The 21180-nt window shown below is 41.7% G+C and overlaps 1 protein-coding gene across 1 annotated transcript in view; it reads left to right on the forward strand.

Annotated features, from left to right (window-relative positions):
* LOC125454021 (protein mono-ADP-ribosyltransferase PARP9-like) overlaps positions 1 to 19137 on the forward strand; it is a 40724-nt gene extending 21587 nt beyond the window's left edge. Inside the window, exons 6-9 of the mRNA XM_048534261.1 lie at positions 12800 to 13363; positions 15977 to 16128; positions 17200 to 17374; positions 18851 to 19137. Of these exons, the coding sequence (XP_048390218.1) occupies positions 12800 to 13363; positions 15977 to 16128; positions 17200 to 17374; positions 18851 to 19137 (1178 nt within the window). The remainder of the gene's footprint in view (positions 1 to 12799; positions 13364 to 15976; positions 16129 to 17199; positions 17375 to 18850) is intronic.
* Positions 19138 to 21180: the final 2043 nt, after the last annotated feature.

Consider the following 21180-nt stretch of genomic DNA (forward strand, 5'->3'; position numbering starts at 1 on the left):
GCCCCTTGTACCTTAAACCAATGGCCCATAGTAATTGACTCTTGAACCTTGAGAAAAAGCTTCTGATTGTCCACTCTGTCCACGCCTTTCATAATCTTGTAGACTTTTATCAGCCGTCCCTCAACCTCTGTCGTTCCAGTGAGAACAACCGAAGTTTCTCCAATGTCTCCTCGTAGGTAATGCCATCCATACCAGGCAACATCCTGGTAAATCTTTTCTGTATCCTCTCCAAAGCCACCACATCTTTCTGGTAGTGTGGCTAACAGAATTGAACATGATACTCCAAATGCAGCATAACTAAGGTTGCAGCTTTAGAGAACATTACCTGCCAATTTTTAAGCTCGATGCCCCAGCCAATGAAGGCAAGCATGCCATATGCCTTGTTGACTACCTTTTCCACCTGTGTTGACACTTTCAGTGACCTGTGTACCTGTACACCCAGACCCCTCTGCTTCTCAGTATGCTTAACCGTTCTGCCATTTGCTGTATATTTTCCATCTGGATTAGACCTTCCAAAATACATTACCTAACATTTTTCAGGATTAAACTTGATCTGCCATCTCTCTGCCCAAGTCACCAACCAATCTATTTCCAGATGTATCCTTTGACGGTCCTCATCACTATCCACAATTCCACCAACTTTTGAGTCAACAGAAAACTTACTAATCAGACCAGTTACATTTTCTTCCACATCATTCATATATATTACAGATAGCAAACTTCCCAACACTGATCCCTGAGCAACTCCACTAGTCACAGCCCTCCACTTAGAAACATACCCTTTCACTGCTACCCTCTGTCTTCTATGACCAAGCCAGTTTTTTAACCATCTTGCAAGCTCACCTCTGACCCCATGCGACTTTAACTTCTGTATCAGCCTGCTAGCTTCTGAGTGTACCTTACAATCTCTCTCGAGTTAAATGATCACCTTTAGAAAAGATATGAGATTAAACCCTAATTGTTGTAATTTATAGGTAACCTTTAAAGTAAAGCCTTGAAGAATGTGCTTATGAGAGTTTATAGATTTAATATAATTCAGTTGTCAAATGGTACATATTTTAAAGCTTTTTCAAAATTCTATCATGGCATGTGATGTCATTGACTAGCCAATGTAATTGACTATCCCTAATTGCCCTTGAGAGGCTGGCAGTCTGGTGCCTTTTCTAACTACCGTAGACCTGTAAAGGTACAGCCATATTGGGAAAGGAGTTCTAATGATTTTAGCCCAGCGATGGTGAAGAATTGGTGATGTTGTTCCAAGCCAGCCATTCTTCAGTGTGTTGCTATTCCAGCTAATGGTTCTGCATAACACTGCTGTGAATTTATTATTTTCTGAATTTAAAAATGTTCACTTTTTAGATTTAAAATGTTATAGTCTTGGTTCAGTTAAAGTACATAATTTTAACCATTATCAGTTCTGTGTATTGTAAATCTAATTGCAGATAAAATTGCCATTGTAGAACCATTGTGTGCTAACAAAACAGTTTTGTGATGGTGACAATATATCTATATGTTTGCAACTAGGCATTTTTGCAGGAATTGAATAGACTAAAACATATATCTCGACAAAGAAATAGGCTCGCATCAATAATTGGTAAGTTACCAAAATAAAAAAAGCTACAGATTTTCGGACTTAATCAGTGTTTTTACGACAGAAATTCTGCATGTTTAAAGTATCCGTTAGCGTTTATTATTTTCCAAAACTTTAGAAAGTAACTCTGCAGTCTTTGCCTGGTTTACATTGCGAGCAATTTGCATGAAGTTGCAGCATTCACAGACACTGATGAAGATCTATTCAGATTAGCAGAAGTGAAAGAGCTTTGCTGTTCTGTATCGAACAGCTGTAAACACTTGTGGATTTCAAAAATCTGTGTACTGCCCTTGAGAAGCAGCAAAAGTGCGAGCGATGCAGTTTACTTCACTTCCACATTTGTTTTCGTGGTGAAGCAACTGAGCAGATGGGTGTTCATTTGACAGAACCTCGATCAAAAAATGACCAAAGATTGCTATCAATATTGTTGTATGCCTGTTTCTGCAGAACCTTCCTTCTTTCCAAAATGAACCTTCTTTTGGACAACATTCACAGCAGAATTTTTCTATTGTTTGGCAGTATTTTATTGAGTGGGATTGATGGTGATCAGTCCACCATGGTCCATGTTAGCTTTTCTCACCACAGTCATCCATTCTTCATCTCTGTTAAGTAAGCAACTGGCTTCTTTGGTGTTGATAGCATCGTACTTATCCTCCAGCCCTACAACATGTCAAGTGCTGCAAGCGAGGAACTTGTCTTCACACTCTGCTGCTCCACACTTGTTACTGATGATATAGTCCAGAAAGGGGATGCTTGAAAATGTGGTGATGAAAAGGACAGCAGTGCTGGTTCTTGCTGGCTGGTAAAGGAAGTCATGCCAGCAGTCTCAGCCAGCCTGTGCCCAAGATAGTGACCCTAGATAGTTCAGTGACACAGGTGAAAAGCAATGCAAAGTGGTGTAGGGAGAAGATAAATGATTTATTACATCCTGCAAAGCTAAGTGCTCCCATCTTCTCTGTACTACTTCATATGCACAGGTCTACCAATCACTGACTCTGCCACAACATACATCTGTCACTGAGGCTGCAAACAATAACTCTCACTGTTTCATGTATCTTGTCCACTCAACAGTCTCACCCACCTCATATTCCCAAACTGGCCCCTCCTACCTTTATTAATTTCTACTCATTCACTGGAAAGACCTTATCATCTCTCCTTTTGCATAAGAAATAATTGCTTTTCCATCCATTGTATTGTATTCAGTCCCTCCCTTTCTCTTATTGCAGAAAAGGTTGTCCCACTCTCCAGACTGTTGTCTCCACAATCACCCCAGTGATGTATCTGTAAATCCCCAAACTGGTTATACCTTACCTGCAGGATTGACATAGCCAAACCACTGGACTGAAGTCAGACAAGCTCCTTTATTACCTGTGGTAGGACCTCTCAATGACCAAAGTAGCTCTGACCCTACTAAGGATGATTCCCCTTCTGGTTTTTACACATGGCTGTTTGGTTGAAGTGCATGCAGTGTGTTTGCTGCAAAAGCTACCGACACAGAGTCATAGAGTCACAAGGCATAGTAACAGGCCCTTCAGCCAATCAAGTCTATGCTGAGCAGTAAACACCAAACCACACTAATCCTCTGATGTGCACTTAGTCTGTGGCCTATTATACGCAGGTGTTTTAGGTATTTTACTTGTTGCAAGAATACTTGCCTCCATTTCTCAGGCAACATGTTCCATGTATCCGCTATCCTCAGGGTGAAAAAAATACTTCGTAACATCACCTCTAAGCTGTTTGGTCCTCATTTAAACTTATGCTATGTGCTCCTAGACACATCTGCCAAAGGGAAGAGAATCTCTCAATCTGCTCTGTCTGTGCCCTTCAAAATTTTGTATACCTCAATCAGATTTCCCACTCAGCCTCCCCTGCTTCAAGGAAAACAAACTCAGTCTATCCGTGCTCTCCTCATAACTGAGGCATTTCATCCCAAACCAAGAAATATCTTGGTGAATCTCCTTCACACCCTGTCAAATGCAGTCACAGCCGTCTGATAGTGTGGTGATCAGAACTACACACAATATTTCATCTAGATAATAAAATGTGAGGCTGGATGAACACAGCAGGCCAAGCAGCATCTCAGGAGCACAAAAGCTGACGTTTCGGGCCTAGACCCTTCATCAGAGAGGGGGATGGGGGGAGGGAACTGGAATAAATAGGGAGAGAGGGGGAGGCGGACCGAAGATGGAGAGTAAAGAAGATAGGTGGAGAGAGTGTAGGTGGGGAGGTAGGGAGGGGATAGGTCAGTCCAGGGAAGAAGGACAGGTCAAGGAGGTGGGATGAGGTTAGTAGGTAGCGGGGGGTGCGGCTTGGGGTGGGAGGAAGGGATGGGTGAGAGGAAGAACCGGTTAGGGAGGCAGAGACAGGTTGGACTGGTTTTGGGATGCAGTGGGTGGGGGGGAAGAGCTGGGCTGGTTGTGTGGTGCAGTGGGGGGAGGGGACGAACTGGGCTGGTTGAGGGATGCAGTAGGGGAAGGGGAGATTTTGAAACTGGTGAAGTCCACATTGATACCATATGGCTGCAGGGTTCCCAGGCGGAATATGAGTTGCTGTTCCTGCAACCTTCGGGTGGCATCATTGTGGCAGTGCAGGAGGCCCATGATGGACATGTCATCAAGAGAATGGGAGGGGGAGTGGAAATGGTTTGCGACTGGGAGGTGCAGTTGTTTTTTGCGAACTGAGCGGAGGTGTTCTGCAAAGCGGTCCCCAAGCCTCCGCTTGGTTTCCCCAATGTAGAGGAAGCCGCACCGGGTACAGTGGATGCAGTATACCACATTGGCAGATGTGCAGGTGAACCTCTGCTTGATGTGGAATGTCATCTTGGGGCCTGGGATGGGGGTGAGGGAGGAGGTGTGGGGACAAGTGTAGCATTTCCTGCGGTTGCAGGGGAAGGTGCCGGGTGTGGTGGGGTTGGAGGGCAGTGTGGAGCGAACAAGGGAGTCACGGAGAGAGTGGTCTCTCCGGAAAGCAGACAGGGGAGGGGATGGAAAAATGTCTTGGGTGGTGGGGTCGGATTGTAAATGGCGGAAGTGTCGGAGGATAATGCGTAGTATCCGGAGGTTGGTAGGGTGGTGTGTGAGAACGAGGGGGATCCTCTTGGGGCGGTTGTGGCGGGGGCGGGGTGTGAGGGATGTGTCGCGGGAAATGCGGGAGACGTGGTCAAGGGCGTTCTCGATCACCGTGGGGGGAAAGTTGCGGTCCTTAAAGAACTTGGACATCTGGGATGTGCGGGAGTGGAATGTCTTGTCGTGGGAGCAGATGCGGCGGAGGCGGAGGAATTGGGAATAGGGGATGGAATTTTTGCAGGAGGGTGGGTGGGAGGAGGTGTATTCTAGGTAGCTGTGGGAGTCGGTGGGCTTGAAATGGACATCAGTTACAAGCTGGTTGCCTGAGATGGAGACTGAGAGGTCCAGGAAGGTGAGGGATGTGCTGGAGATGGCCCAGGTGAACTGAAGGTTGGGGTGGAAGGTGTTGGTGAAGTGGATGAACTGTTCGAGCTCCTCTGGGGAGCAAGAGGCGGCGCCGATTCAGTCATCAATGTACCGGAGGAAGAGGTGGGGTTTGGGGCCTGTGTAGGTGCGGAAGATGGACTGTTCCACGTAACCTACAAAGAGGCAGGCATAGCTGGGGCCCATGCGGGTGCCCATGGCCACCCCCTTAGTCTGTAGGAAGTGGGAGGAGTCAAAAGAGAAGTTGTTGAGTGTGAGGACGAGTTCAGCTAGGTGGATGAGAGTGTCGGTGGAGGGGGACTGGGCTTCCTCTACATTGGGGAAACCAAGCGGAGGCTTGGGGACCGCTTTGCAGAACACCTCCGCTCAGTTCGCAAAAAACAACTGCACCTCCCAGTCGCAAACCATTTCCGCTCCCCCTCCCATTCTCTTGATGACATGTCCATCATGGGCCTCCTGCACTGCCACAATGATGCCACCCGAAGGTTGCAGGAACAGCAACTCATATTCCGCCTGGGAACCCTGCAGCCATATGGTATCAATGTGGACTTCACCAGTTTCAAAATCTCCCCTTCCCCTACTGCATCCCTCAACCAGTCCAGTTCGTCCCCTCCCCCCACTGCACCACACAACCAGCCCAGCTCTTCCCCCCCACCCACTGCATCCCAAAACCAGTCCAACCTGTCTCTGCCTCCCTAACCGGTTCTTCCTCTCACCCATCCCTTCCTCCCACCCCAAGCCGCACCCCCCGCTACCTACTAAGCTCATCCCACCTCCTTGACCTGTCCGTCTTCCCTGGACTGACCTATCCCCTCCCTACCTCCCCACCTACACTCTCTCCACCTATCTTCTTTACTCTCCATCTTCGGTCCGCCTCCCCCTCTCTCCCTATTTATTCCAGTTCCCTCCCCCCATCCCCCTCTCTGATGAAGGGTCTAGGCCCGAAACGTCAGCTTTTGTGCTCCTGAGATGCTGCTTGGCCTGCTGTGTTCATCCAGCCTCACATTTTATTATCTTGGGATCTCCAGCATCTGCAGTTCCCATTATCTCTGACAATATTTCATCTGTAGCCTAGCCAATGTTTTATAGAGTTGTAACAAGATTTCCTTGCTCTCATGTTCCATACCCTGGTTAAAGAGGACAAACACCCTGTCTGCCTGTACTGATATCCTCAGGGATCTATGGACTTGTACACCAAAGTCCGTTTATTCCTCAGTATGCCCTAGAAATGTAAAGTTCCTTATTAGAACTACAAAATTGCATCATCTCACACTTACTGGATTAAATTCTGTCTACTATTGCATTACTGAATTACCACCTGGCCAATTTCAGACTGTAGCCTAAGACTATCATCCTCACTATCAAAACCACCACTAATTTTCGTATAATCTGCAAACTTACTAATTATACACTACATTCCCATCCAAGCCATTAATGCACATTACAAACAGCAAGGATCCCATCACCAATCCCTGTGGTACAGCTCTGGAAGCCTGCGACCAATCACGAAGGTCAGCCTTCTTCATCACCTGTTGCCTCCGATCTGGAAGCAGTTTTGGATCCAGTTTGCCAACTTGCCTTGGATCCTAAGGGCCCTTACTTTTTGGACTGGCCTTCTGTGTAGGACCTTGTCAAAGGCCTTACCGAAACCCTTGTAAATCATATCAATTGCACTACCCTCATCAATACATCAAGTCACCTTTTCAAAAAAAACCGAATTGAATTAATCAGGCAGAGTGTCTAACAAATTTGTGCTGATTATCCCTGATTAGTCCCTGTATTTCCAAGTATTGATTAACCCTGTCTTTCGGAATTAAATGTTGTAGCTGGGACACTGACGTAGCATGTGCAGAATAGCAACATGTCCACCTGCCTAACTGTTCAGTGCTCTGAGCCCTGACAAGCTGCTGCCTCTCCCATTGTGCCAAAAAGCAATTCAGGCCACAGAAGCTGGCAGCCTCTGATTAAGTGCAAACTGAGTGAACATTTAGAATTGAAGTGAAGAGCCATAAGATGCATCCTATGTACAAATGCACAAGATCCTCATTAGGTGGAACATAACCTGTTTGGCCCTTAAAGCCTACTCCACCATTCACGATGATCGTGGCTGATCTGTCTTTGTATGATACTCTACATTTCTAATTGTCGCCATCTGAATATTTTGATTTTTTTTAAAACATGTAAACTATTTTCCCTCTCGATCTGTTCAGAGATGTTATTACATACCACTGGAGCATATGGGACTTGAACTCTCTTTTCTTTTTTTAAACACCTTGATCATAGCACCACTTAACCATGTCTACCCAAAAGAACACCGGTCAGTTTATGCAAACACGGCTCTCAATTTCACTTCTAGACACTGAAATCATTCTATTGAAACTGTGCACTCCTCTTTTCAAGGTCAATGTATTCTACCTGAGTCATAGCACCCACAATTGAATGCTATGACATCTGTATGCAGTACTACAAAACTAAAATTAACTTCCTTCTCCTTCAGATAAAGGTCAATATTCTATTAGCCTTTGAAATTTGCTTTACTCACATTGTGTGAGAGGGACTTAAAATTTGTTGTGTTATCTCAAAACTATTGGGTATGAAACTAATGCCATTTCATAGTAATATAAATCAATTAGACAGCTTTAATCTTTTTGGTTTGAAATGCTCAAAAAAAATTTACTAGAAATAAACTGTAAATATTGACTTTTTAAAATAACTGTTTCAATTGTATATGTGGTGGTTGCAGCCTTTTGTTGCATAGCATGACAGTTTCTGACATGATAACCGTCTTATGGTGTGGCTCAGAAGCCTCACCTTTGCATGGCTATTTCTGCTCCCAAGAAAGTGCACAACTTGCTGGCCTCTGTCTTCTCTGGCTTCCCTTCTCAGCCGTTATCACATTACTGTTGCTTTACATGCTCATGTATCTATTATATGATAAAGGCAGTAAAAAACAATTTGCATCAAATTGCACCTTTAACACATTAAAATGTGTCAAGATGCTTTACCGGGCTGTTATTCAATAAAACATGATGTTGAGCCACATGAGGTATAATGACATGTAACTGCTTGCCCAAAGAAGTAGGTTCTGAAAAACATTCTGCAGAAGGAAATAGAGGCTTTGGAGGGAATGCCAGAGCACAGGGGCTAGAGAGTTACAGATACCACAATCAATGGTGGAACAATTTAAAATCCCAGATATCCAAGAATTTAGAACTGCAGAAGCACAAAAATATTGAAGGGTGGCGGGAGTGGGTAAAACAATGTTGGCATTTGAAAATCAGGATGAAAAGTTTTAAAATACGATGTTGCCAGACCAGGAGCCAACGTAGGTTGGCAAGTAAAGTAGCACAAGTATCTTCAGCTGAATTTAAATAACCTCAAATTTAAAAAGGGTGGAAGATGGGAGACTGACCATTAGAGCATTGGAATAGTCAATTTTAGAAACAAATAAGTTATATGAAGAATTTCCGTAATTGTAGAGCCAGGAATGAAGTCAGGCAATGCTTACTTTTATTCCGTAACAATATGGTGGTGGCACCTATGTGTAGTGGAAAACCAATGCTCAAATTGTATATGAGACCTACATTGTAAACAGTCTAGGAGCAAATTACTGCTGATGCTGGAGATCACAGCAGGTCAGACAGCATCCATGGAGAGAGAACAAGCTAGCATTTTGAGTCTAGATGACTCTTCTTGAGAGCTGACGTGAAGTGTGGAGAGAGAGAGGCATTTATGCTACAGTTGAGGGTTCAGGCAGTAATGATGAGTGTATGCTGCTGGTGAAAGAAAGATGTTAATGTTTCAGATTAATTGATCAGAATGTGAGAATTGTAGAACAATGGTGTGCCTGCCAGTCTCTGAAGAGAAGACAGTTCCACTGGGGTGGGGGGAGGGGAGAAAAAACATGGCGACATAGAATGTAACAAGTAAACCGAAAATAAAGGGAAGAGATGGGAGTTGCTTCACAAGTTGAACTCAATATTAAGTCTAGAATGCTTTAAAGTGCCTAATCTGAAGATGAGATGTTGTTTGTCTAGTTTGTGCTGCGATTGACGACAGTCTAGCTAAGTTCTAGATAGCTGACAGGGAGAACAATAAAGTTGTTGGATATGTGAATGCTGATAAGTTCAACTTTGGCTACTTCCATCACAATAGGGTTATTAATCTTATGCCAATAACTTGCATGTGATTCAAGCTCAACTGGTTCATTCAACATTGTTTTAATATTGATTGAACAGTGTTAGAATCTTATCTTGGCTAGAGATACACTGTACATCTTTCAGAAGTGTCGATATTACGTTATCAAATGGAGGACTGCTAATATTGTACCATTATTGAAGAAGAGTGGAGGGGTAAGCCAGGGAATATAGGCCAGTGAATCGAATATAAGTGATTGTTTTCCTTAAGTTTCTCATTCTCAGGGACAGAGTTAATTTCTGTTTGGAAGGACAAGAATTAATCAAAGATAATCAGGATGGCAATCACTTCTGACAGGTTGAATTTTTTGATAGGGTGACTAGTTGTGTAGATGAAGGTAGCATAATGGATATAGTCGAGATGGTGTTAGTAAGGCTTTTGACAAGGTCTCAGAGGAGACACTAGTTTTGAAGGTAAGACCCCATAGGATCCATGGAAATTTAGCAAATTGATTCAAAGTTGGCCTAGTGGCGGGAAGCAGAGAGTAATGGTTGAAGGTTGTTCTTTTGACTAATAACTTGTGTTAGTTGGTATACCATGGGGTTTGGTAGTGGGTCACTAGCTGTTTATAGTGTACATTAATGAGCTAAAAACAAAGGCGGAAGGCTTGATCGGTAAATTCAAAGATGACAAAAAGATTAGTGGTCTGGTAAATAGTGAGGATGAAAGCCTTAGACAACATGATAATGTAGACAGATTGGCAGATGAATGGAACAATAGCAAAAGGAATTTGTGAGGTGATGCCCTTTGGGATGACTAACGAGGTGAAGGAGTACACGATGAATGGTAATCCTCTAGAAATTACAAAAGATCAGAGGCACATCAATATGCATGTCTATAGATGCTTGATGCAACAGGACAGGTGCATAAGATGATTAAGAAGGCAATTATTATTAAAGGCATGGAATACAAAAGCAGGGATATTATGATGTAGCAGCATAAGATGCTATTTAGGCCTAGCTGGAGTACTGTTTGCAGTGATAATGGGAACTGCAGATGCTGGAGATTCCAAGATAATAAAATGTGAGGCTGGATGAACACAGCAGGCCAAGCAGCAGAGATGCTGCTTGGCCTGCTGTGTTCATCCAGCCTCACGTTTTATTATCTTGTACTGTTTGCAGTTCTGGTCAGTACACTATAGGAAGAATGTGGTTGTACTGGAACGGATGCAGAGGAGATTCACCAAGTTTCACCATCTGTGGGCTGGACCCATGAAGGCAGACAAGATAGGTTGGCAATTCTGAGGAAGGGTCACTCCACCTGAAATGTTAATACTGAGCTTTTCCAGTAATTTCTGCTTTTTTTTGTTTCTAGATAGGCTGGCATTGTTTTACCTTTGACAGAGAAGGCTGTGAGGAGTATTGATTGAGGTGTTCAAAATGAAAAGAGTCATAGACAGGGGAAGTAATAAGAACCGTTTCCCCTTAGTATTGCAGCAATAACCAGGGAATGAAGACTTAAGGTAAAAGGCAGGAGGTTTAGGGAGATGTAATGATGAATTGTATCACACAAAGCATAGCGGATATCTGGAACTCACTGCCTGCAAGTGTAGTAGAGACATGAACCATCACAATATTTAAGGAGATTTAGATGAACACTTGAAATTCCAATACATACAAGGCTGTCGGCTGATGCTGGAAAATGACACTAGAACAAATGCTGCTTGATGTCCAGTGTGGACGTGATGGGCTGAAGGAAAAATCTGTCATGAATTACAAGTTATTTACAATGACAAACGCTACAAAGAAGACCAGCTTTCCTATGATGGGTAATATCAATAAAAACATTTTTCTCAACCATGTGAGGCTCACCATTTAACTTTGAGTACGTCAAAAGGAAACTCCAGCATTCTTTGTAAGCATCCCTTTTTCACAAGCAGCATGGACAAGATTCCCCATACCCTTGCTTGACATGCTATTTGCTAGGACGTTAGCACAAAGCCAGCTAGGATACCTATCCAATTTATCCACTTTTATAATATCATAACACTAGGAAGTTAAGTTTACGGTGATTGACAAGGACAATTTAGTTGGGGGAAATTTCTGCTCAATCAATACCAGATATCAAATGAGAAGTTTAAAAGATCAAAAGCAGAGTAAGATCAAAGAAGGTGAAGTGATGAAATTCTGTGTTGATAGAACATAACTACCTCATCACAAATGCCCCCACCCCAGTCCAGCTCAGATACCATTTTGTCAATTGAGTGGAAGATTGCCTGTGGCTGTTGAAGATGTACAACACATAGATGAGAGTTACCTTAAATTAGGAAGTTGAAGTATTTGGGATTTTGTAAAGAAGACTTTAGAAGAAACAAAACAAGCTTCAGTCTTGAAAATTTGCTTTGATTTTGGGAAATATGTGTGCAGTAAATAAGCCATAGCTCAGGAATGATTTAGTGCAGGAGTTAGCAATTAGCGAGTTTTGAGAAGATTTGTAGCTCAGGTTGAGGTTCTGGATGTGAGTTTGCTCACTGAGCTGGAAGGTTTGTTTTCAGACGTTTCGTCACCATTCTAGGTAGCATCATCAGTGAGCCTCCGACGAAGCGCTGGCGTTATGTCCCGCTTTCTATTTATCTGGTTAGGTTTCCTTGGGTTGGTGATGTCATTTCCTGTTCTTTTTCTCAGGGGATGGTAGATTGGCTCCAAATCAATGTGTTTGTTGATGGAGTTCCGGTTGGAATGCCATGCTTCTAGGAATTCTCGTGCATGTCTCTGTTTGGCTTGTCCTAGGATGGATGTGTTGTCCCAATCAAAGTGGTGTCCTTCCTTATCTGTATGTAAGGATACGAGTGATAGTGGGTCATGTTGTTTTGTGGCTAGTTGATGTTCATGTATCCTGGTGGCTAGCTTCCTGGATACATGAACATCAACTAGCCACAAAACGACATGACCCACTATCACTCGTATCCTTACATATAGATAAGGAAGGACACCACTTTGATTGGGACAACACATCCATCCTAGGACAAGCCAAACAGAGACATGCACGAGAATTCCTAGAAGCATGACATTCCAACCGGAACTCCATCAACAAATACATTGATTTGGAGCCAATCTACCATCCCCTGAGAAAAAGAACAGAAAATGACATCACCAACCCAAGGAAACCTAACCAGATAAATAGAAAGTGGGACATAACGCCAGCGTTTCGTCGGAGGCTCACTGATGATGTTACCTAGTATGGTGACGAAACGTCTGAAAATGAACCTTCCAGCTCAGCAAGCAAACTCACATCCAGGAGTTAGCAATTATTTTGCCTTTCTTTCATTAACATTATGAGAATTTTGAAAGTTTTTATTTAAGTAAAGCAATGTAGAATGTTAAATGTTTACAGAAATAATATATAAAATAGAAATCCTTCGAGTCAAATGCTGCACAATTACAAGTCAAAAACAATTCTGCTTTTTTTAATGAGATAGTAGGAACTACAGATGCTGGAGAATCTAAGATAACAAGGTGTAGAGCTGGATGAACACAGCAGGCCAAGCACCATCAGAGGAGCAGGAAAGCTGACGTTTCGGGTCTGGACCCTTTTTTAATGTTGTCTGCTGTTGTTTTTATAGATTCAATACCTTTCAAACTTGAGAAGGAGGAAGGGACTGAAATGCTCATCAAAGTTTGCGGTGGAGATTATCCCTTTTTGGAATGTGCTCAATCTTGGATCACTAATTTCCTTCTGACACCTGAAGAACACCTCACCATAGAAAATAAAAGCATCAATTACTTTACAGTAGCTGAAAATGAAACTTTATTGGACCTTAAAGAGAAGAACCAGATAAACATGAAAGAAACAGTGAATGAAATGGGGTCATTCATTGAGCTAAATGGACCTCACTTCCGCATTTTAGAAGTGGCACTTCATGTTGAAAAGATACTTTGTGATTTACAGGAAGAAATAGCACATGTGATAGAAAGTGAACTTGTACAATTCCATGTGCAGTGGATCTATATAAGCAAGGATCAGGAAAATAAATATGAACTTAATGAAAACTTCATTCTAGAAATGGCCTTCCTGGACAAAAAAAATTTTGAGAGTATTGAAGTGGGTGGTACCGAGCAGACGGTGTATTTTCAACGATTTATGGCATTGAACGATCAAAGGGAACAATTTAAGATTGAAAGAGTCAGTGAGTAAAATATGAACTTCTTTTCCCCACAACTTAGCTTGACATATTTAACTCTTTCACCTTTTGAACTCTAGTTTCTTAGATTGCTTTAGTGTTTTAATAATATAATTGAGTGTGGATTTGTGGCCTAGTCACTGAATCAATGAGTAATACAACATAGAAGGCCACTCAACCCAGTTTACTAATACCTGACATTTGGTAAGTCCATTCATTTCACTTCCTCATGATCCCCTGAGATTCTCATTCCAGGTTACAACAACGTAATGTGTTTAAAAATACAGCTGATGTTGCTTATCTTTTATTTGCCAATCACTTTCAATCTGTATCGTCTGGTTGTTGATGCTTGTGACATTGGAAAGATTTTCTCTGTTTACTTTGTCAGAGGTATTCATGATTGTGAACAATTCTATCATCTCTTCGTTAAAAGCAGCAAGATTAGCTTCTCCGCAAAATGAAGTCCCTCTTCTTTGGACTATTCAAATACATCTCTTCTGCAGCCACTTCAAGGTCTTGATATCTTATTAGGACACAGTACTCTTATACATGATGTTTGATATTGTGGCTTGCTAGATCATTTCAAGGTTTGTTAAGAGTCACCCACATTGCTGTGTACTGGGAGTCACATATACATCAGCCTAGGTAAAGATGGCAGATTTTGTTCCCTAGAGGACACTATGGAGGAACTAGAGAGTTTTTGCAGCACCTTAATGGTTTTGTGGTCATCATTACTGCTGTGAGCATTTTTATTCCAGATTTCTTTCATGAGCTAAATTTGAATTCTCCAGTTTGTGCAGTGAAATTTGAACACAATTCCCTAAATTATTAATTATAACCACTCTACACTTAACCACTCTGCTACATACTCCAGTGTACCTGAACTTATACATTTATGAATCAGATGATTCCTATTACAGGGTTTTAAAGTAAATAGGTCAGAACATTGCAGATACACCAGAATGGCAAGGGACAGATGGCACACTTCTGTTATACAGTGTCCTGATTGGATCACATCTGGGCACCATAATAATGTTCTATACAGATATGTACTTGTCAGAATTATACATGTACTTCAAAGGTCAGATTAAAATAGCATCATGTTCCCTTGGGATTTAGAATGTTAAGGGGGATTTGATTGAAGTTTTCAAGATACTGAGAGAAACAGAGTAGGCTGAGAAAAACATCTTCCGCTGGCTAGTGAGTCTAAGAATTGGGAGGATAGTTGAAATATTAGAACCAAACTTTTCAGAAGCAAATTTGAATTATTTCCAAGCAAAGGTGTTTGAAATTTGAACAAATGACAATTGATGTTTGATCAATTGCAAGTTTTAAATCTGTGGTTGATCAATTTTTGGTACCTAGAAATATCAAAGAATATGAGGTGAAAGGGTTTCAAGCTGGCAGGGCTCTGGTGAAGGGAGATGAGAGACTGATGGTTTGACAGGCCACGGGAGAGAGATGCCTGAGGCTGCTAGATATTTATGTGCGCCCATCAGTGGATCCAGAGTTCCAATTAAATTGTGACCACCAACAAACAGAAATACCCGGCCACCCACTGGATTTTGCGTCCTCCCCACTTCAAGTACATTAGATGGGGAGCATAAATTTAAGACCACAAAATAGTAGCAGCAAAGAAGGAAGTTATGAGCTCTTAATGCCCATTCCAGCTCGCTGTGAGAACAACTCAGCTAGGCTCACTCCCAGTCTTTCCCCAGTACCCTTGCAAATTTATTCTCACCAGCCAATCATACTAATTCTTTTTGATTCTACGTCCACTACACCTTCCATTCTATCCACTTGCTGTATGTATACATTTTTCTCACATCCTCTTTGGTTCTTTTGCCAAATGCAAAATTTGATGTTCTCCAATTCTCAACCTTCTTTCAATAGAAACAATTTCTCCCCATTTCCTTTGTCTCAACCATTCATGAATTTAAACACCTTTATCAAATCTCCTTTCAAGCTTTTCTTCAGTAAAAGAAATGGCTCTAGATTTTCCAATATATCCAAGTAACAGAAGTCTCTCATCCTAGAACATTATTATATGTCTTTATTACATCCTGTCCAATGCCTTCACTTCCTTCCTAATACATGATACCCAGATAAGACACAAAACTCTGATTAAGGTTGAAAGTGTTTTACAAATGTTTACTGTGACAGCCTTGTTTTTGTAATACTTTATGCCTCTATTTATAAAGCTCAGGATCATTTGTGGCTTACTAACCACTTTCTCAACCTTTCCTGTCACCTTTAATGATTTGTGCAAATACTTAGGCAGATATCTCTGCCCATGCATCTGTGAATCTGCTGCATATTTACCATTCTGCAAACTCACAGGTACCCAAAGTATTTTCTAATTACTTCTACCAATCATCCCTTTTTGCTGCTACCGCATGTCAAGAATGTATTCCTTACTCTGAAGCCCAAATTGTCTATGGTTTCTGAGAACAAAAGTGAACCAACATTGATTACAGTGAAGTACAACATCCTTTCCATACTAAATAATATTCATTTGTTTTCTGGATATGAAAAAACTGACTTTTATGCTCTCATTATGCTTGCATTGATTTGCAGCAGACACTAATATTATAAAACTCTTTTATGATAATTTCTTAGTCCAAGGGAAAGATGATTATTTGAAGAAACTACCAAGTAACTGGGGTCCTCCTAATGGTTCACTGTTTCAAAAAGTGCCAATGCATATTACCAGTCCGGAATTTCAAAAGCTAATTAGTGATCTTGCAGATGTAGGCCTCGACGTTTTGAAGGTAAGGAAGTCGACTTATCGGGAGAATTTTCAAATTGTTAGCTATATAGTCCTATAGAACGTAATGAGATCACAAGTTAAACTTGGCTGAAGAAAGTCTTTCAGTTTTTTTGATCTTATTCTTGTAGAGTACTATATTTTATATTCTTTCAATTTAGTATATAATTGTTTCTTAAATAGGACCAAAGCTCTTATTTCAACCAGCCCTCTTGTAAATCAGTTCCTTCTTGTAATTAAATCTTGTCGATAAATATTTATTGCTGACTGTTTCAGATTCGCTTTACATAACCCTGGAAAGTGCTCCCTTGCCTTGTTACCTTGCCTAATATAATAGTATTATTTCCCATTCATTTTCTCGATTCCTTGAGATTTATTGGAGAGTTTTCTTATTAATGATCCTTTCTAGAATCAGTTGAGTAAAAGGCCACAAAATGTTGAGTTAAGTCTACCACTGCCTCACTGTCAGATTGAGATTTCCCTTCCTTCAAAATTTGTTGGGATCATTTTGCTGCATTGAGCTTGGGGTGTGGATTCTGTGCAGCGTACGTTGGTGGGGCTTAAGGATCTCAGCAGATTCTAAGTTCTCTGTCACCATTAACCACCATGTGGAAAGTGGCAGCAGACCTAGGAATGCATAGGAAAGGTTTATAGCATCCTATCTTCTCATTCAGTTCCGAATCTGGCATGCTGAAAGCATCTTTGTACCTAAGAGATTTTTCTTCAATCCCAAGAAGATGCCTTGAAGTTGCTTGCTGGATCTCTTAGTGCTGCATTTGATGGTACCTTTGCCTCTGACCCATCTTCTAACAACTCCTATACCATTATCAACTCCCCTCCCTCACATCTTAAAGTCGCCTGCCTCTGTACTTAAAAGAGAAAGTAAAATATCTCAGAGGGCATATACAACAAAGACACTGAGGAATCAAACAATCAAACTGACATTGTTCTACCCCAATGATTTGTCTTGTTTGTGTTTGGATGTGGAATTTGAATTATATTCAGAGAATGAAGAAAATCCTTATTATCATAGAAAAAAGGCAGATATTTTAATAAAACTATTGCTTGAATACAGATTGACAGAATAGAGAATCCTGTTTTGTGGAATTGCTATTTACTTAAGAAAGAGCAAGATGCAGCTGCCTCAAGGATTGAAAGCCAAGTCAGTGTCCTCTACAAGTGGATTCCAGCTCAATTTTGCAGCTTTGTCTGTAGAATTGGATTTCATGAAATATATTCACCAGAAAATAGTATGTACTTTTCATTCTGTTGTAAAAAAAATCTTTCGCTGAATATCTGTTCCAAATATAATTTTATTTAAATTGTCGAAATATTGATGAAGAGATTCATAATGTGATTTTTAGAAAGGGGTCATTTTCCAACTGTTCCATTTTTGTTGTGAAAACTATCCATTAACTATTCATTAGAAGGTATATGCATGCAACTAAACTTGTTCTTCCAGAAGTATTTGAGGTCAATTCAATGCAGTAGTTGTTGGCCCTGGGAAAAACCAAACAGCTGGAGTCAGCCCTAATGTAGCTGTTTCTAGAAGCGCTAATATGAATCTGCACCAATCAGTTAAAAGATAATAAAATGTGAGGCTGGATGAACACAGCAGGCCAAGCAGCATCTCAGGAGCACAAAAGCTGACGTTTCGGGCCTAGACCCTTGCTCTCTGATGAAGGGTCTAGGCCCGAAACGTCAGCTTTTGTGCTCCTGAGATGCTGCTTGGCCTGCTGTGTTCATCCAGCCTCACATTTTATTATCTTGGAATCTCCAGCATCTGCAGTTCCCATTATCTCCAATCAGTTAAAAGCCTGGCATTGTGGTTGCCATCTCTTAAAGGGTAAGATTCCATCTAATAATACCTACCAGGCTAACCAGAGAACCAACAGTTCTTTGGTCGCAGCAGAACTACTGAGGGTTGTGACCATGAATTGAACGGCAGTCAGGCAGAGGTGGCAGCAGCGGGGACAGCAATAAATGCGGATGTCATCTGGGCTCAATGGGACCCATCAAGCAGCCCCTTGTCAAGTGGGTGGGTGTCAGGTGGTGGGGGAGAGGGTGCTCAGGGAAATCATTGCCTTGGACTGCCAAGTATTTTAGCAATGAGTGCCCAGAGTAGGGCACTACTGTCTGATGGTCACAGCATGCCCAGTCAGGCATGCGTAAGCACCCTTGAGCTGGAAGGAGACTGCTCGTTGTAGCTTAATTTGATCCCCAGGGAGCAATGGATGACCTCTGCTCAACACTCCACTATCACTGGCAGAATATTTTTAAAACTATTTTCTCAGCAACCTGGTCAGAGTTGTTATGGCACATCTGCTAGCTTAGTAATAGGGACATTACCACTGCACCACAAAAGCCTCTGCTGGCAGAATCCCATAAGAGGCAGGAAGAGGTTCCTAACTGGCTCTTGTTTGGTTCGTAAAGGCCTCAGTTGATGTCTTTCAGGAAGACTTCTTTGATTTCCTATGCCCTTCAAAGGGTGCGGAAAGTAATTTGCACTTCATCTGCCCAATTTTATGACCTCTACTTCAATACCACCCAGTCTGTTCGCATAGGCTAGGCTAAAATGCACCCTTCCAATTGAAGTATGAAAGAAGTCAAAGTTGTGGAGGCAGTGATTGCTGTATCATTTTGAGTGAAAGGCATACATCAAAGGATGAAACAGCCTTGTGATTGGATGAAAATATTTTAATTTATGTATGTTTTCAACTTTATAGAGAGAAAATATGGTGATGGGATCTACTTCAGCAATGATGTGAAACAACTCATGAAAGAAGTCACTGAAGTTGGGAAAATAATTCACATCTTTGAGGCTGAAGTTTTTATTGGCAGCTGTTGCAAAACTTGCCCATCTCATATTTCATCAGCACACAGAGATTTTGATTGTTATGAATTCAGTGAGAACAGCAAAGACAATGCAAATCCATCCAAAACTTATGTTATTTTTAACAGTGTTCACGCTTATCCAAAATACCTTATTGCATGCAGAAGGCAGATGAACTAGTTACTCATTAAATCTGTTAACTGAAAAAATTGATAGTACTGTGCCTGTCAATTTCAGCTCTTACAACATGAATTGGTTAAATATTAACATCTCTGTGTTTAAGCCATGCATTATAATTCCGCCATTATGGGACTGGGGGACACAGGATTTGATGGCTTCTATTCTTATTTAAAACTGTTTCTTAACGTAATGAGTTGTTGCTCATCCATAAACTCAAGTGTAAAATTTGTGCGCTTCTTTTTTTGTCAGCTCTAGAATTCCTGCCCCAGGTACACCACGGATAATCTGCTCCCAGACAAACAAATAGCTGCAAATGATAGTCAGGACTAACATCAAGAAAAGAATCAGCTCAGCATAAAAGCCTGTAGAGCTTGGTATTGCAATTGGAAACTTTTTAAAATTATTCATGCGGTTAGTTGTCACTGGCTAGATAAGCATTTATTGCCCAACCTTAATTCCTCTTGAGAAGGTAGTGGTGAGCTGCCTTTTTGAACAAATTGAGACCTTGAAGTACGTCCACATTGCTGTTAAAAAGGAAGTTCCAGGATTTTGACCAGGTAGCACTGACGGAATAGCAATATATTTCCAATTCTGGATGCATATGATTTGTAGATTATGATGTTTCCATGCATTTTCTGCACTTGACCTTCTAGATGATAGAGGTTATGGGTTTAGAAGGTGCTGTCAAAGGAGCTTTGGTGAGATATTGTATGCATCTTGTAGATGCATCAGTGGTGAATGCGGTGCATGGAGTGCCAATCAAGCAGCTGCTTTATCCCAATGTGCCAAACTTTTGAACATTGTTGGATCAGCAATCATCCAGACAAAACACTTTTGAAGAGATACTATCAGTTTGTCAAAGCAGTGATTAATAAATAAAAACTAGGAGCAGGAGTAGGCCATTAGGCCTCTCGAACCTGACCCACCATTTAGTAGGATCATGGCTGATCTTTTTGAGACTCAGCTCCACTTACCCGCCCACTCACCATAACACTTAATTCCTTTACTGTTCAAAAATTTATCTAGATTTGCCTTAAACACATTCAGTGAGGTAGCTTCAACTGCTTCACTGGGCAGGAAATTCCACAGATTCACAACCCTTTGGGTGAAGAAGTTCCTCCTGACCTCAGTCCTACATCGGCTTCCCTTTATTTTGAGGCTATGCCCCCTAGTCCTAGTTTCACCTGCTAGTGGAAACAATCTCTCTGCCTCCACCTTATCTATTCCCTTCATAATCTTATATGTTTCTCTGAGATCTCCCCTCATTCTTCTGAATTCTAATGAGTATAATTCCAGTCTACTCAGTGTCTCCTCATAATCCAACCCTCTCAACTCTGGAATGAACCGAGTGAATCTCCTCTGTACCTCCTCCAGTGCTAGTATATCTCTTCTCAAGTCAGGAGACCAAACCTGCACACAGTACTCCAGGTGTGCCCTCACCAGGACTCTATACAGCTGCAGCATACCCTCCCTGTTTTTAGACTCCATCCCTCTAGCAATGGCAGACAAAATTCCATTTGCCTTTTTAATTAGCTGCTGCACCTGCAACCCTACCTTTAGTGATTCATGCACAAGGACGCTGCAACTTCTTACCGTTTAAAACATAGTCCATTACCAAAATAGATGACATCACACTTATCAACATCGTACTCCATCTGCCAGACCTAACTCACTTAGACTATCTATACCCCTCTGCAGACTTGCAGTGTCTTCTGCACACTTTGCTCTATCACTCACCTTAGTGTCATCTGCAAATTTTGAGACACTACACTTAGTCCCCAACTCATCTATGTAAATTGTAAACAAGTGTGGTCCCAACACTGATCCCTGAGGCACACTACTAGCCAATGACCACCAACCAGAAGAAACACCCATTTACCCCTACTCTTTGTTTTCTACTGGTCAACTAATCCTCTATCCATGCCAATACATTACCTGTGATACCGTGCAACTTTACCTTACATAGCAGCCTTTGACGTGGCACCTTGTCAAATGCCTTCTGGAAATCCAGATACACTACCTCCACAGGTTCCCCATTGTCCA

This window comes from Stegostoma tigrinum, chromosome 7 (assembly GCF_030684315.1).
Source record: "Stegostoma tigrinum isolate sSteTig4 chromosome 7, sSteTig4.hap1, whole genome shotgun sequence".
In the NCBI taxonomy this organism is placed as follows: domain Eukaryota; kingdom Metazoa; phylum Chordata; class Chondrichthyes; order Orectolobiformes; family Stegostomatidae; genus Stegostoma; species Stegostoma tigrinum.